The sequence below is a fragment of the Pelophylax lessonae genome (assembly GCF_965119305.1).
Source record: "Pelophylax lessonae genome assembly, chromosome: 2".
In the NCBI taxonomy this organism is placed as follows: Eukaryota; Metazoa; Chordata; class Amphibia; order Anura; family Ranidae; genus Pelophylax; species Pelophylax lessonae.
In genome coordinates, this window is record NC_138769.1 from 558,864,157 (window position 1) to 558,877,999 (window position 13,843).

Genomic DNA, 13,843 nt, shown 5'->3' on the forward strand with positions numbered 1-13,843 from the left:
TTCACAGGGTGTTTTTGGTGAGACGCCTCGGGTTCCAGAATATAAAGTTGTGTCTATGCGTAAATCTCCTTTCATACTTTTGCACTATGGGCCCTTCAAGGCCTGCTGGGACTGTTTGATCCTTCTTGCAACCCTTTATGTAGCAGTGACCGTGCCATACAGTGTCTGCTTCAGTATTGCGAAAGAAGAAGGTTTTCAGAGTCCACGCAGCCCACCCAGCGCATGTGATCTTGCTGTGGAAATCCTCTTCATACTAGGTAGTATACTCAATACAGGTTTACTTTACAAATGAGCAAATGTGGTGGAAACAAAATGCTGTGTCAAAAAAATAAAATAAAATAGAAAGTTTGAAGTCCCTTAAGTATGGCTATCATTAATCTTTTGTGTCCTAGCTTACAGGCTCTCCTTGGCTACAGGCCCCAAGACTCTTGCTTTCAGTTGAACCAACCATCTAATTTCTGATAAACCCACATATATTGAAATATATTTGTGACTTTATTCCCTCTGTATATGTCAGCGTGTGAACGCATGAATGTGCAATCTATTATTATATACTATTAAAGGTTAATAGTACTAACCTCTTCATAGTTACATAGTAGTTGAGGTTGAATAAAGACAATAGTCCATCCAGTTCAACCTGTGTAGGTGTGTGTGGACATATTCATTTCCCATACCCCTGAATGTTTAGATCTTTGAGATGTACGTCCAGGTTTCGAAATGGACAGCTTCTGCATTTCGACTCCTGGGGCACGACTCCTGGTCCAGTTTTTTCCTTAAAAAGTCTGTAGAGGGTTATGGATAGGATGGGGAGGGCAAAGGGAGCGTGTTAAGCCTAAATTATTTTAAAAAGTTCTAGTGCAGTAGCATGTAACAGGTCAAAACCCTCCAAGAACTACTGCAAGTAATGTCTGAAGCTGTGCAGACTAGAAGTTAAAGAATCAATTCATTCCAGGCTTCCCACACCCTTAAAGAGTAGCCTTCTCACGGCACTTCTATAGTTCAGAAGGCAGGTTCTGTCAGGTGTGACACAGCAGTGCCTACTTACAGGGCATAGGGAATACAGGCCACAGAATTCAAGGAAGTAAATATGTGGGAATCTTCACAAAGTAAAAAAAAAAAGACAAAGACCCACGAAGGGGATTTTCTGATGCCAGAAAAGATATTGATAAACAGTTGTACAAAATAATGAAAATATAGGTTTAAAAACACAGCATTTTATTGGAGCAATATTAAAATAAACCCCTAAATTTACAGGGATAGTGTTGATGCACCATAAAATATGAACATACAAAATTATAGTGGTTAATACTATGGTACAAAAATAGGACCAAAGGCAATAATATCAATAATAGTGACAGATGCAGGTGAAAAGAAGCTCTGACGCATTTCAACTTTTGTATTCTTCCTCAGGGGGCCAGCATCCATCTGCTGTCTACACAAATTTCTGTAACATATATAGATGTCAGTATTCATAACAGAAAAGTTATTAGATAACAGTATTGTGTTCACCAAAAAGGTAGTATAAATTCACCAACCTTACAATTCACCCCATTACAACTTACAATAAAGCGTGTTCAGAAACCACAAGCATTAAATGTGTATGGATGTCTCCAGGGGGAGGCAGCACATACTCCTCCAATTGTCCAAGGGAGCACAGGGGATATGGAAAAATGTCCCCAGGAACTAAAGGAGTCCTGATAGATGTGTAAAAAAGAAAATAAAACAAATATTACCAACATAAATAAATGAAATAAAGAATAGATAGGAATAGAAAACGGAAAAGTTAGTGTATATTTAAATACCTTGCGTATGTATGTTGTCACACAAAAGTAAGTCAGGTGGAAACCCCAAGGTACCTGGCTCACCTCCCTTTGAAAGAATGATAAATGGCTAAAATATCTAATAATAAGAGGAAAGAAAAACATATAAATAATAAAATGGAATTAAATGGGAAACAGAGCCAAAAATGGACACACATGAGACCATATACAGTAGGCTGAGCCTTACCTAAAAACATATACATGGACCCTCACAGATATGGATAAAAAATCAAGCAACAATTGTGACCTCCCAATGTGCACTTTCCTCTGCTACAATCCACAAGGCGAAAGAGGAGGAGGAGTCAAGGGCAGAGTGGATATAATAGGAAAATGGGTGTAGTCACCTGACAAAGACTATCCAATAGGATGTGCCAGTGGTAACGCCAAAAAAGGGGGACACAGGTGTGGAAAGATGCTAGTCTCCAACATATCCCCCCGCCGATAATCTCCAGTCGTGGAAATGTTTACAAACTTCAAGATCGTTCAGAATAATAGTGGTAGGCTAGAAATAATGAATGAAACTAATTTCAAGGTTGAAATGAATAGACGATTTTACATATTTTCCTTAGATACACTTGAATTAAGCTGTAGGTATTGCTTAATATTTCACATAGTTTGAGATTAATGCTATATTTTTGCATGGTCTTCTATTGATAAACAGATATCATTCTGAATTTCCGCACCACATTTGTCAGCCAGTCTGGACAAGTGGTATTCTCCTCACGTCTTATCTTTATCCATTACACCAGGACATGGTTCCTACTGGATCTTCTAGCTGCTCTTCCTGTGGATCTGCTCTATAGCTTCAAAGTCAACATTGTGAGTGACCTTTTCTTCAAAATATATAACATTTGTCTTTTGTGTGAGACTTCGGGAGAGCTTTGCTTAAGAAAAACACTTCTAAAGGCTTTGCATTCTCTAACACTGACTAGAGGCTTACTCGGTGGTGCAGTGGCTCTGTGATGGTGACTGTGAGACTGCACTGCTGCCAATAAAGTTTTTATGCCATTAGACTGTACACACAATGACAGTATGATTTTGGAGAAGGCCAGTGCAATGCAAAGCTATTACAGGCCCTGACTACATTCTTTTTTTTCGTTCTCTAAAACAAAGGCAAATTGTATTTTTGTAACTGAAACAGCTACAGTTAATACATTTCTCCCATTTAAATTAACTGGAATATACCCCAACAGAAAGGGCACAGTAGATTGGTTGCATGTACCCCTGAGCCAAGTGGGCACTATTTCTTTACTAATTTCTCCCACTACTGGCTGAAACCTCCAGCTCTGCTAAATCTTTTCTGATTCATGCTAATATTCATAGGTTTCTGACAGATGCAATGTTCTGCCTTAGATGTGATGGTTGCAATAGGTTTCTTTTTTGGGCTAAGACCGTTTTCAGCAAGTAAAGAACATTTTGTTGATCTTGCTTTGAAATTCAGTGTCTTTGCCCCTTCCTGTGAGTTAAAAAGAGAGCACATACAATGTTATCTATCTTGTGCAAACTACCAATCCCCTAGGTAATGTGGATGAACAAAGGTAGACATAAAGTCTAGCCTAGGGGGCAACCATGGATGCAGTAGAGGAGTAGGCCCCTACTCCTCAGTTGGAAAGTGTGTTATTCACAGGATTACCAGGAAAAAATAAAGGGAAAAAATAAAAAAAACGAGGCACCATATGTAAAAACTGGTATGCTGCAATATATTACATGTGTGTTTTGGGATTTAGATGTGCTTTAAAGAATATGCCAGATCATTCTTTCTCATTCAGTAGTGATTCTGTGAATGTTATAGAATCCTGATATGTTTCCAGATCTTTTAAACTTGCTTTTTCTGCCTCAATTTGCTTGCAACATGTCATTTGTACTGATGTCAGTTGTACTCTTATCTCTTTCTTTCCACCTAATGAAAGTATTTTGGGGCTCACCTTTTGAAGACTGTTCGCCTACTTCGACTCCTACGCCTTCTCCCACGATTGGATCGATATTCCCAGTACAGTGCAGTTGTTCTCAGCCTCCTCATGGTTGTCTTTGCTCTTCTAGCACACTGGGTGGCCTGCATCTGGTATTTCATTGGTCAGCAAGAAATTGCAAGCAATCAATCGGAAGTGCCAGAGATTGGTGAGCTTGCACTGTATATTATATAATGCAGTTTCCATCTGGTTGTGATAGTTGTTTAAAATGTAAACTTACATTAAAAATTTAGACATATTTAAGACATTTATGGATGCCCAGAACAGTATACAGGAAAACCCCGTTTTACATACACTCGCGAGTACAGACACAGCTTGGTCAGCTTGGCATGGCACTGCTGCCAGTTTTTAACATTGAAGTCTATGGGAAATCTTGGTCAGCTTGGTAAGGCACTTCTCACTGTCTAACATTGGTGTCTATGGGAAATCTTGTTCTGCTTGACATGGCACTACTCCCGAACCATAAGTGACAGGGACACAAAACTTTGGGAGCACCAAGAGGGGGCCCAGGACTACAACATATCCCATTTGGTTGCCAGCCAGCTTGCCTAGGTAATCTACCATGTCATAGTCCTGTGTCCCCTTAACGTGCTCCCCAAGTTTGGTGTCCTTGTCAGTTATGGTTTGGGAGCAGTGCCATGTCAAGCTGACCAAGATAGAGTATTTACATGCATTGAGAAGTAAAAAAAAGGTATTGCTTCATTTTACATACATGCTCTGGTCCCATTGTGTGTTTAAAAGTGGGGTATGCCTGTAATATAATGGCTGGTAAGGAATAAGCTATAAAAACTGCCTCAATTCTAAAGACCTTGTATAGTATATTAAAAACAGTACAATCAAAATAGTAGCTTTTATTTGGAGAGATTTCTTTGCTCTACTCCATATTTCATAAAAACAAAGAGGGTCAATAATTTGCAGAAATGTGCATTATATAATGCAGATGGGACCTCCACTGTGTGTGTATTTCTAAAAATCCCAAATTGCAGTCCATTATCAATTTCCTTTGTTCCCTATCTTCCTTCTTTCCTATGGCCAAAACATTTGAGCCCTTGAATGCAACACAACTTTAAGATGTGGGATAACTGGCAATTCTCCGAAAAACTTTGTCTTCCTCTAACTGGACCACCCATAACTTTACCACTGTTTATCAGTGTCTAACAATACATAGGACAGGGTCCTTTCACACTTATATGTATTCATATTAATGAAATTTCTACCTGAAATGAATTTTCATGCAGTAAAAGGTATGTATTTTAATGCAAGAAAATGGACAAGTGTGAATGGTCCAAACCTCAGGACAGTTCTGCACTTGCAATTGATACATTGGATTGCATTTTTCTAGTAAGAAAAAAACAATTCACTAAACCAGCCTGCCTCTTTTTAAAGATTTAAATTTCTATTCCCCATTACACGCAGCTCTTTTTTAAATTTTATTCCCACGTGACTATTTACACAGCTCATGAATTCTTACATTGGTAAATGGGGCCATAACTTACTTTCCGAAGACCTTTAAAAGATTAAAGGTTGTTGTTGGATTAGTTTGCAGACCAGAACCTCATGTGACCCCTTTCTTTCTTTCTTTTCCTTCTGTTTTCAGTTCAATAATGTTTATTGAATGTTTAGACAAATTTACAGGTAGGTGAACATTACAACAGATTACCCATTAGAGGAGGATATATAAATTCAATGGGTATATAATGTTTTAACCATGGGGGCATGAATTTGGACAATTCAGCATCTGATTTATTTTTGATCCCCAATGACTGAACCTAATTTCCTCATCATATGGAGGGAAATAGATGTGGTTTTAATTTGTCATTGCATAACAGCACCTATTAACCTATTTGATATCCAAATTGATATTGATTGTCTGCAGGAGTTTTCTCTGATCACCTAAAAGAAATGAATTGGAGGTTTATAGGCACTCCTGCACTAGTCAGAAATCTTTGGTTCCCCCTGTGAATTCATTGGTTTTCTGTAGGAGGTACTCTCCTCTCGTTTTCTCTTAAACTAAAAAAAATACAAAACGTGTCAGATGTGGAGGAGATCATATCAGTTCTAAGATGAGGAAGGCCACAATCCCAATAATGCAGTGCTCAATTTTTTTTCTTTTTGGTTTTTGCAGGTTGGCTTCAAGAGTTGGCCCGGCGTTTGGAAACCCCTTACTACATGGGAAGAAAAAATATCAGCAGGCACTTGTCACTTCCAAACAATGACAGTGAAGACAGTTCAAATGAGACTACGCTTGTGTTACTAGGAGGACCATCTCCCAGGAGTTCATACATTACATCTTTGTACTTTGCACTCAGCAGTCTAACCAGTGTTGGGTTTGGGAATGTGTCTGCTAATACAGACACTGAGAAGATCTTCTCCATCTGTATCATGTTGATTGGAGGTATGTGTTATCATGTAGAAAAAAGTTACATATACGTACACTCCATACACACTTAGCCTGTGAGCTGAACAAAAAAAAATGTGATTCCTCCATCCATGCTATACAACAAGGATGGACAACTCTCCCATTGCATTTATTGTATTCTGACAGCCAGAACCAGTGGCTGATGAGGAGCTTCATCTGGCTGAATGCAGCTGCTGTACAACTAGTCAAATTGTGCTTAATGTATGGCAGATTAAGAATTCATGGGAAAGCCTGTATTAGAACACAAATACTGTGCCTTTTTTATAATCTGTGCATGCTCTGAGGTGACTTGCAGTGAACGTGAGAAGTTGTAAAGATAGCTTATTAGCTGTTACTTATCTTTTATTTGGAAGTGTAAGATTAAAGTAAGAACTGCAAAGATAGTTACTGTGCTAATCCTACGCTCTCCATTGAAGTCCTCTGACGAAACACGTTAGGGCGGTGGCTTGCACAGTCACCCAGGCAACGGTACGCTGCGCGGCAGCTTCGGTAATGATCGGGAGCTTCCGGAGCGCTGATGAGCGGGCGGAGGACCGGTAAGCGGCCGGCAGAGTCCGTGGTGCCGATACTTTATGACTACATGCTGTTATTTGATCTGATTGATGTAAGTGTAATGGGTGAGGGGGGGAGGATTTGAATAAAGACGTGCATTTTACATTTGGCGGTACTGTTCTATGTGCTCTAATATCTGGACGGTCTGGACAAGATTTGAGCATCTTTGCAAGGCCAATATTGCAGAGGGATCTAGTAAGCGTTTAGATTTGGGGGTTTACACGTGGTGAGGTGAAGGGACACTGTGTCAACTTACGTTCCACACCGGAGATACATCCCTTACTGGGACCCCACATGGACCCTGCTTGTGATGGACTCTTCCACTATTGGGCATTTCTTTATTTTATATGTGAATACATGTGATTTTAGAGAATCTTTTAGACCTAAGTATATGGTCTTAGTGCTGCTTGTGTGTATTGATTAAGATGAGTCATGATTAATATGCACCTTTATTTATTTAATCCTACAACTTTGTTATTTGTATTGCTGCCCAACATAAATATTTCTGGGGATAGAAAAGTTCCCAATTACCTGTTCTTATAGCAAGAGTCAATAGAAGCCTAATCAGTCACAGTAAATATTGAGGGACTGGAGCTTCAAGTAGACCTAACATATAAGGCCCATCTGTCTTTTTCTGTATTTGACCAAACATATACCATGTGGAACAATCATTTTTTATGCTTTGACATCATCTGTATTAGAGATAAAAGAATAAAATATGTACACAAAGCTTTATCAGGCCGTGGGAACTCACCAATAACACCAACCTTTCTGGCAAATGCCAAGTTAGAAAGATGGCCAGTCCAATTCTCTAAAACAGATGAACTGCTCCATCCTGGGCCTGTTGTTGGTAGCTCATCCTCTAAGTACTAGTGGTTAAACTTATGACTGTGCACCTAGTTCAGTTCTTGCTTGGCTTTGGGTGAGGTGGTCGGTGGCCACTGAGGTCTATAGGAACGAAGCGCTGATCATCATTGCCATCCCTGCATGATACTTGATGAAAGGTCTGTGCACAGTAAAACACAAAGGAGATCTGATAAAATTATCCATTGCTTACCTAGGTTTTGTCTGAATTTGGTGTAACAAATGTATCTGTTAGTAAATCGACATACCCAGTTAAAATCAGAGCCTGCTTAGATGGTATCGGATGAAAGTCATCCTAATTATTTAGATAGCTTTATCTATCTTTTTACTTCAGTGTTTCTTTGATATTACTTCATACCACTTACTTAATTTCCACTTTCTTAAATTATTGTTAATTAGTAAGCAGAACAAGGCAGATTCCTAATCTATGCATGTGTGGGATATTTCTATGGAGACAGTGTATGTATCCATGTGTGGGCGTATGTGTGTGCATATGCTGGCTGGTGAAGGGTCTCCTAGTCAGCGTATTAATAGCTGCAGCAGAAGCTTTAAAATAAAAAAGTTCTCCATACATATCCCTAGCAGCTTCTTAGCAACACACTGCTCTACCAAGAAAAGTGTCAACTGTGTGCAGCAACGGAATAATTAAAGCTGAAGTAAACACAAACAGTAAACCGCTGACATTATGTAATCCTGGCTACAGATTTTTTAGTACTCAAGAAAAGGATTTACAAACAACTGCATAGTAGGTAAACCCATACTAAGCAATCCATTTAAATTTCAATCGTATACCCAGACAATTTTTTTTTTTTTTTCAGTTTGGATAGAGTGGGAAGGGATTAGAATCCCTGTTGAGATAATACTGATATTTGGAGCTTCATAAGAGAAAATTTCCCCTTAGTTTTTTTTGCCCAAACAACATTTTATATATACATATATTGAGCATATATACAGTGCATTGCAAAAGTATTCGGCCCCCTTGAACTTTTCGACCTTTTGCCACATTTCAGGCTTCAAACATAAAGATATAAAACTGTATTTTTTCTAAGAATCAACAACAAGTGGGACACAATCATAAAGTGGAACGAAATTTATTGGATATTTCAAACTTTGTTAACAAATAAAAAACTGAAAAATTGGGCGTGCAAAATTATTCAGCTCCTTTACTTTCAGTGCAGCAAACTCTCTCCAGAAGTTCAGTGAGGATCTCTGAATGATCCAATGTTGATCTAAATGACTAATGATGATAAATAGAATCCACCTGTGTGTAATCAAGTCTCCGTATAAATGCACCTGCACTGTGATAGTCTCAGAGGTCAGTTTAAAGCGCAGAGAGCATCATGAAGAACAAGGAACACACCAGGCAGGTCTGAGATACTGTTGTGGAGAAGTTTAAAGCCAGATTTGGATACAAAAAGATTTCCTAAGCTTTAAACATCTCAAGGAGCACTGTGCAAGCTATAATATACAAATGGAAGGAGTATCAGACCACTGCAAATCTACCTAAAGACCTGGCCGTCCCTCTAAACTTTCAGCTCATACAAGGAGAAGACTGATCAGAGATACAGCCAAGAGGCCCATAATCACTCTGGATGAACTGCAGAGATCTACAGCTGAGGTGGGAGACTCTTTCCATAGCACAACAATCAGTCGTATACTGCACAAATCTGGCTTTTATGGAAGAGTGGCAAGAAGAAAGCCATTTCTTAAAGATATCCATAAAAAGTGTTGTTTAAAGTTTGCCACAAGCCACCTGGGAGACACACCAAACATGTGGAAGAAGGTGCTCTGGTCAGATGAAACCAAAATCGAACTTTTTGGCAACAATGCAAAACTTTATGTTTGGCGTAGAAGCAACACAGCTCATCACCCTGAACACACCATCCCCACTGTCAAACATGGTGGTGGCAGCATCATGGTTTGGACCTGCTTTTCTTCAGCAGGGACAGGGAAGATGGTTAAAATTGATGGGAAGATGGATGGAGCCAAATACAGTGTAACGCTGAGAGCTCCGGTCCCTGCTTCTGGACCGGAGCGCTCGCAGCGTTCGTTCCAGATCCACTCACCTGTGCCCGCTCCGGCTCCCTCCTCCACTCCCCGCTCACATGGTTCCCGGAGCGCGCGCCCCTGCACCATAGGGCGCACGCGCGCAGGTCGTTTGAAATTTAAGGGGCCTGTGCACCAGTAATTGGTGCCTGGTCCAAACCTCCCTTCCTGTTTCCTGTGACCTGTTTCCTGTTTCCTGTGACCTGTTTCCTGTTTCCTGTGACCTGTTTCCTGTGACCTGTTTCCTGTGACCTGTTTCCTGTTTCCTGTTTCCTATATAAGTGACCTGCCCCTTCCAGCCATTGCCGGATCTTTGTTGCCTTTTTGCCTTAGTGAAAGCGTTATTTGTGTAATCCTTTGCCTGTTGCCGAACCCTTTGCTAACGACTATCGCCTCTGAACCTGTGCTGCCTGCCCTGACCTTTGCTACGTCTGACTACGCCTCTGCCTGTCCCTTTTATACTACGCCTATATCAGCAGTCGGTGAGGTTGAGCCGCTACCAGAGGACACGACCTGGTAGTTACCGCCGCAGCAAGCCCATCCCGCCTTGCGGCGGGCTCTGGTGAAAACCAGTAACTACTTAGAACCGATCCTCCGGTACGGTCCACGCCAATCCCTCACTGACACAGCGGATCCACTCTCTGCACCGCTCCTGCTACCAGTCCGGACCCTGACAGTAAGATCCGGCCATGGATCCCGCTGATGTGCCTCTGCCTTTCTGGATTCCGGTTCAGCCAGTAACTTCATCGACGCCTCGCTGGTGAACAAGTTCCACATCCCTGTGGTTCGTTTACTGAAGCCCATCTTCATCTCCACAGTTAATGGAGAGAGACTCGACGGTATGGTGCAGTTCCATACAGAAACCCTCCAGATGGACATCGGAGTCCTGCATTCGGAGCGATTGGAGTTTTCTGTGTTACCCCATTGCACCTCAGAACTCCTCTTGGGTCTGCCCTGGCTCCAGCGCCATTGTCCCGTTCTGGATTGGACCTCCGGAGAGGTTCGAAGCTGGGGTTCGGCTTGTTTCGGCAGATGTCTCAAGTCGGTACGAGTCAAGTCTGCACCTGTTATTTCTCCTCCTCCCGGTCTGCCTGAACCATATGCGGATTTTCCAGACGTTTTTTGCAAGAAACAGGCGGAGGTGTTGCCTCCACATAGGCCATATGACTGCCCCATTGACTTGCAACCTGGCACTACGCCGCCTAGGAGAAGAATCTATCCTCTCTCCCCTCCAGAGACTCTAGCCATGTCAGAGTATATCCAGGAGAACCTGCAGAGAGGGTTTATCAGGAAATCCTCTTCTCCTGCCGGAGCAGGATTCTTCTTTGTTGCGAAGAAGGACGGTACCCTTAGGCCTTGCATAGACTTTCGGGGTCTCAACAGCATTACTGTAAAGAACCGTTACCCTCTTCCCCTGATTACGGAACTCTTTGACCGGTTACAAGGCGCCAAGTACTTCACCAAGTTGGATCTCAGAGGGGCCTATAACCTTATTCGCATCCGAGAGGGTGACGAGTGGAAGACGGCTTTTAACACCCGAGACGGGCATTTTGAGTACTTAGTCATGCCTTTCGGGCTCTGTAACGCTCCAGCGGTCTTCCAGGAGTTCGTTAACGACATTTTCCGAGACCTGCTCTATACCTGTGTCGTGGTCTATTTGGATGACATCCTCATCTTCTCTACTAACTTGGATCAACACCGTGCTCATGTCCGCTTAGTACTCTCCCGTCTCAGAAAAAACCGTCTCTACGCTAAATTTGAAAAGTGTTTGTTCGACCGTACCAGCCTTCCCTTCCTGGGCTACATCATTTCTGCCAAGGGACTACAAATGGATCCTGCCAAACTGTCTGCCATCCTGGACTGGCCTCGTCCCTCTGGCCTTAAGGCCATCCAGCGATTCCTCGGATTCGCAAACTATTATAGACAGTTCATACCGCATTACTCCACCCTTGTGGCACCAATTGTAGCCCTAACCAAGAAGGGGGCTAACCCGAAATCTTGGCCGCCCCAGGCCGAGAAGGCCTTCAGCGCTCTTAAGTCTGCCTTTGCCACCGCCCCAGTTCTGTCCAGACCGGATCCTACTAAGCCGTTCTACCTGGAAGTAGACGCTTCCTCTGTTGGTGCTGGTGCTTTGCTCATGCAAAAGACTACGAGAGGCAAGTCGGTTACTTGCGGGTTTTTTTCTAAGACTTTCTCTCCCGCTGAAAGAAATTATTCTATTGGGGATAGAGAATTACTCGCCATCAAGCTGGCCTTGGAAGAGTGGCGGCATTTACTGGAAGGATCGGTACATCCCGTGAACATCTACACGGATCATAAAAATCTATCTTACCTCCAGTCTGCTCAGAGACTAAATCCCCGCCAAGCTCGCTGGTCTCTATTTTTTGCCAGATTTAACTTCCGGATCCACTTTCGTCCAGCGAGCAAGAACCTCATGGCCGATGCCCTCTCTCGTTCGTCTGATGTCACAGGAGAGGAAGTCAAGCCACAGCACATTGTGCCCCCGGAATGTCTGGTCACTGTGGCACCTATAGACTTGCGTAACCTCCCTCCTGGAAAGACCTATGTTTCTCCCCATCTTCGCCTAAAGGTTCTTAAGTGGGGACATTCTTCTCTTCTCGCAGGACATCCTGGCGTCCGAAAGACTCTACAACTTATCTCCAGGAGATATTGGTGGCCATCCTTGTAGAAGGACATCTCTGAATTTGTACAGTCCTGCTCTGTATGTGCCAGAGACAAAACCCCTCGCCAAAGACCCGCCGGCTTTCTCCAGCCACTTCCCATACCAGAGACCCCTTGGTCCAATATCGCGATGGACTTTGTTACGGACCTACCACCATCTCACGGGAAAACGATAATTTGGGTCGTCGTAGATCGCTTCTCGAAGATGGCGCACTTCATCCCGTTGCCAGCCTTACCATCCGCACCTCAGTTGGCCAAGCATTTCCTCCGACACATCTTCCGGTTACACGGCCTGCCTTCACATATTGTCTCCGATAGAGGAGTCCAGTTTGTGTCCAAGTTCTGGAGGGCTCTCTGTGAACGGCTTAAAATCAAGCTGGATTTCTCTTCTTCATACCACCCCCAAACCAACGGACAAGTAGAGCGGGTCAATCAAATCTTGGGCGACTACCTTCGCCACTTCGTTTCCTCCCGTCAAGACGATTGGGTCGACCTCCTCCCGTGGGCGGAGTTCTCCTATAACCACAAAGACTCTTCCGCCACCAACAAGTCTCCCTTCTTCGTGGTTTACGGTCGTCATCCTCTGCCTCCTCTGCCGTTATCCTCCTCCTCCTGTGTACCTGCAGTGGATGACCTGGTGCAAGACTTCTCTGCCATCTGGTGTGAGACGCGCCTGTCCCTCTTACAGGCCTCATCCCGCATGAAAATCCAAGCGGACAAGAAACGTCGGTCTCCTCCTGTCCTGGTTCCTGGGGACAGAGTTTGGCTTTCCTCCAAGTACGTCCGTGTCAGTTACCTTGGTGGAGGCCGAAGTGCTGAGAGGGCTTCCCTTGCAGCTCGGTGCGGATCACCCCTGGTGGTGAAACAGGAGATGACACGTCCCAAGGAGCACTGGATGCGGATGGATCCCGGATGGATGGATGGATGGTGATTAGGACCGCTTCCAGGAGATCTATAGATGCTCAGAGAAAAGAGACAAGGTTAATGCCAGGCCGAGGGTCATACACAGTGAATCAGTCCGAGGAAATGGAGGTACAGAGGGGTAAGACAAGGAGAGAATCCGTGGAATCCAGGCCGATGTAGGTACACAGAATATCCAGCAGAGGTATGGTTCAGGCAAAGAGTCGTCAGGCAAGCCGAGGTCAAACAAGGAGAAGTGCAGATGGGTCAAGGAGCAAGCCGGGTCAAAAGCAGGAACGCAGATAAACAAACAGGACACAGGTACTAGAGCTGATGATAAACCAGCACTGAAGCACAGCCAGAGAGTGCTTTATATAGGGCCAGGGCTGGGGAGATGGGCGTGGTGACACACCTGATCTGCCTCCAGCGTTCTATTGTTGCTGAATGGCAATTCCTTTCCTGACAGTGCCCCCCCCCCCGAGGGGCAGCCTCTGGATGCCCTACGACCACACTTTCCCGGAAACTTGTTGTGAAACTCTCTCAGGAGTTTAGGAGCATGTATGTTGCCTAATGGTTCCCAAGAATTGTCT

At 43.3% G+C, this 13,843-nt stretch overlaps 1 protein-coding gene across 2 annotated transcripts in view; it reads left to right on the forward strand.

The window, feature by feature from the left end:
- Positions 1 to 13,843, forward strand: part of KCNH3 (potassium voltage-gated channel subfamily H member 3) — a 148,647-nt gene that overhangs the window by 94,193 nt on the left and 40,611 nt on the right. For both annotated transcript variants that reach the window (XM_082244360.1, XM_082244361.1), the window contains 4 exons: positions 8 to 257; positions 2,482 to 2,639; positions 3,731 to 3,938; positions 5,916 to 6,185. In XM_082244360.1, the coding sequence (XP_082100486.1) occupies positions 8 to 257; positions 2,482 to 2,639; positions 3,731 to 3,938; positions 5,916 to 6,185 (886 nt within the window). The remainder of the gene's footprint in view (positions 1 to 7; positions 258 to 2,481; positions 2,640 to 3,730; positions 3,939 to 5,915; positions 6,186 to 13,843) is intronic.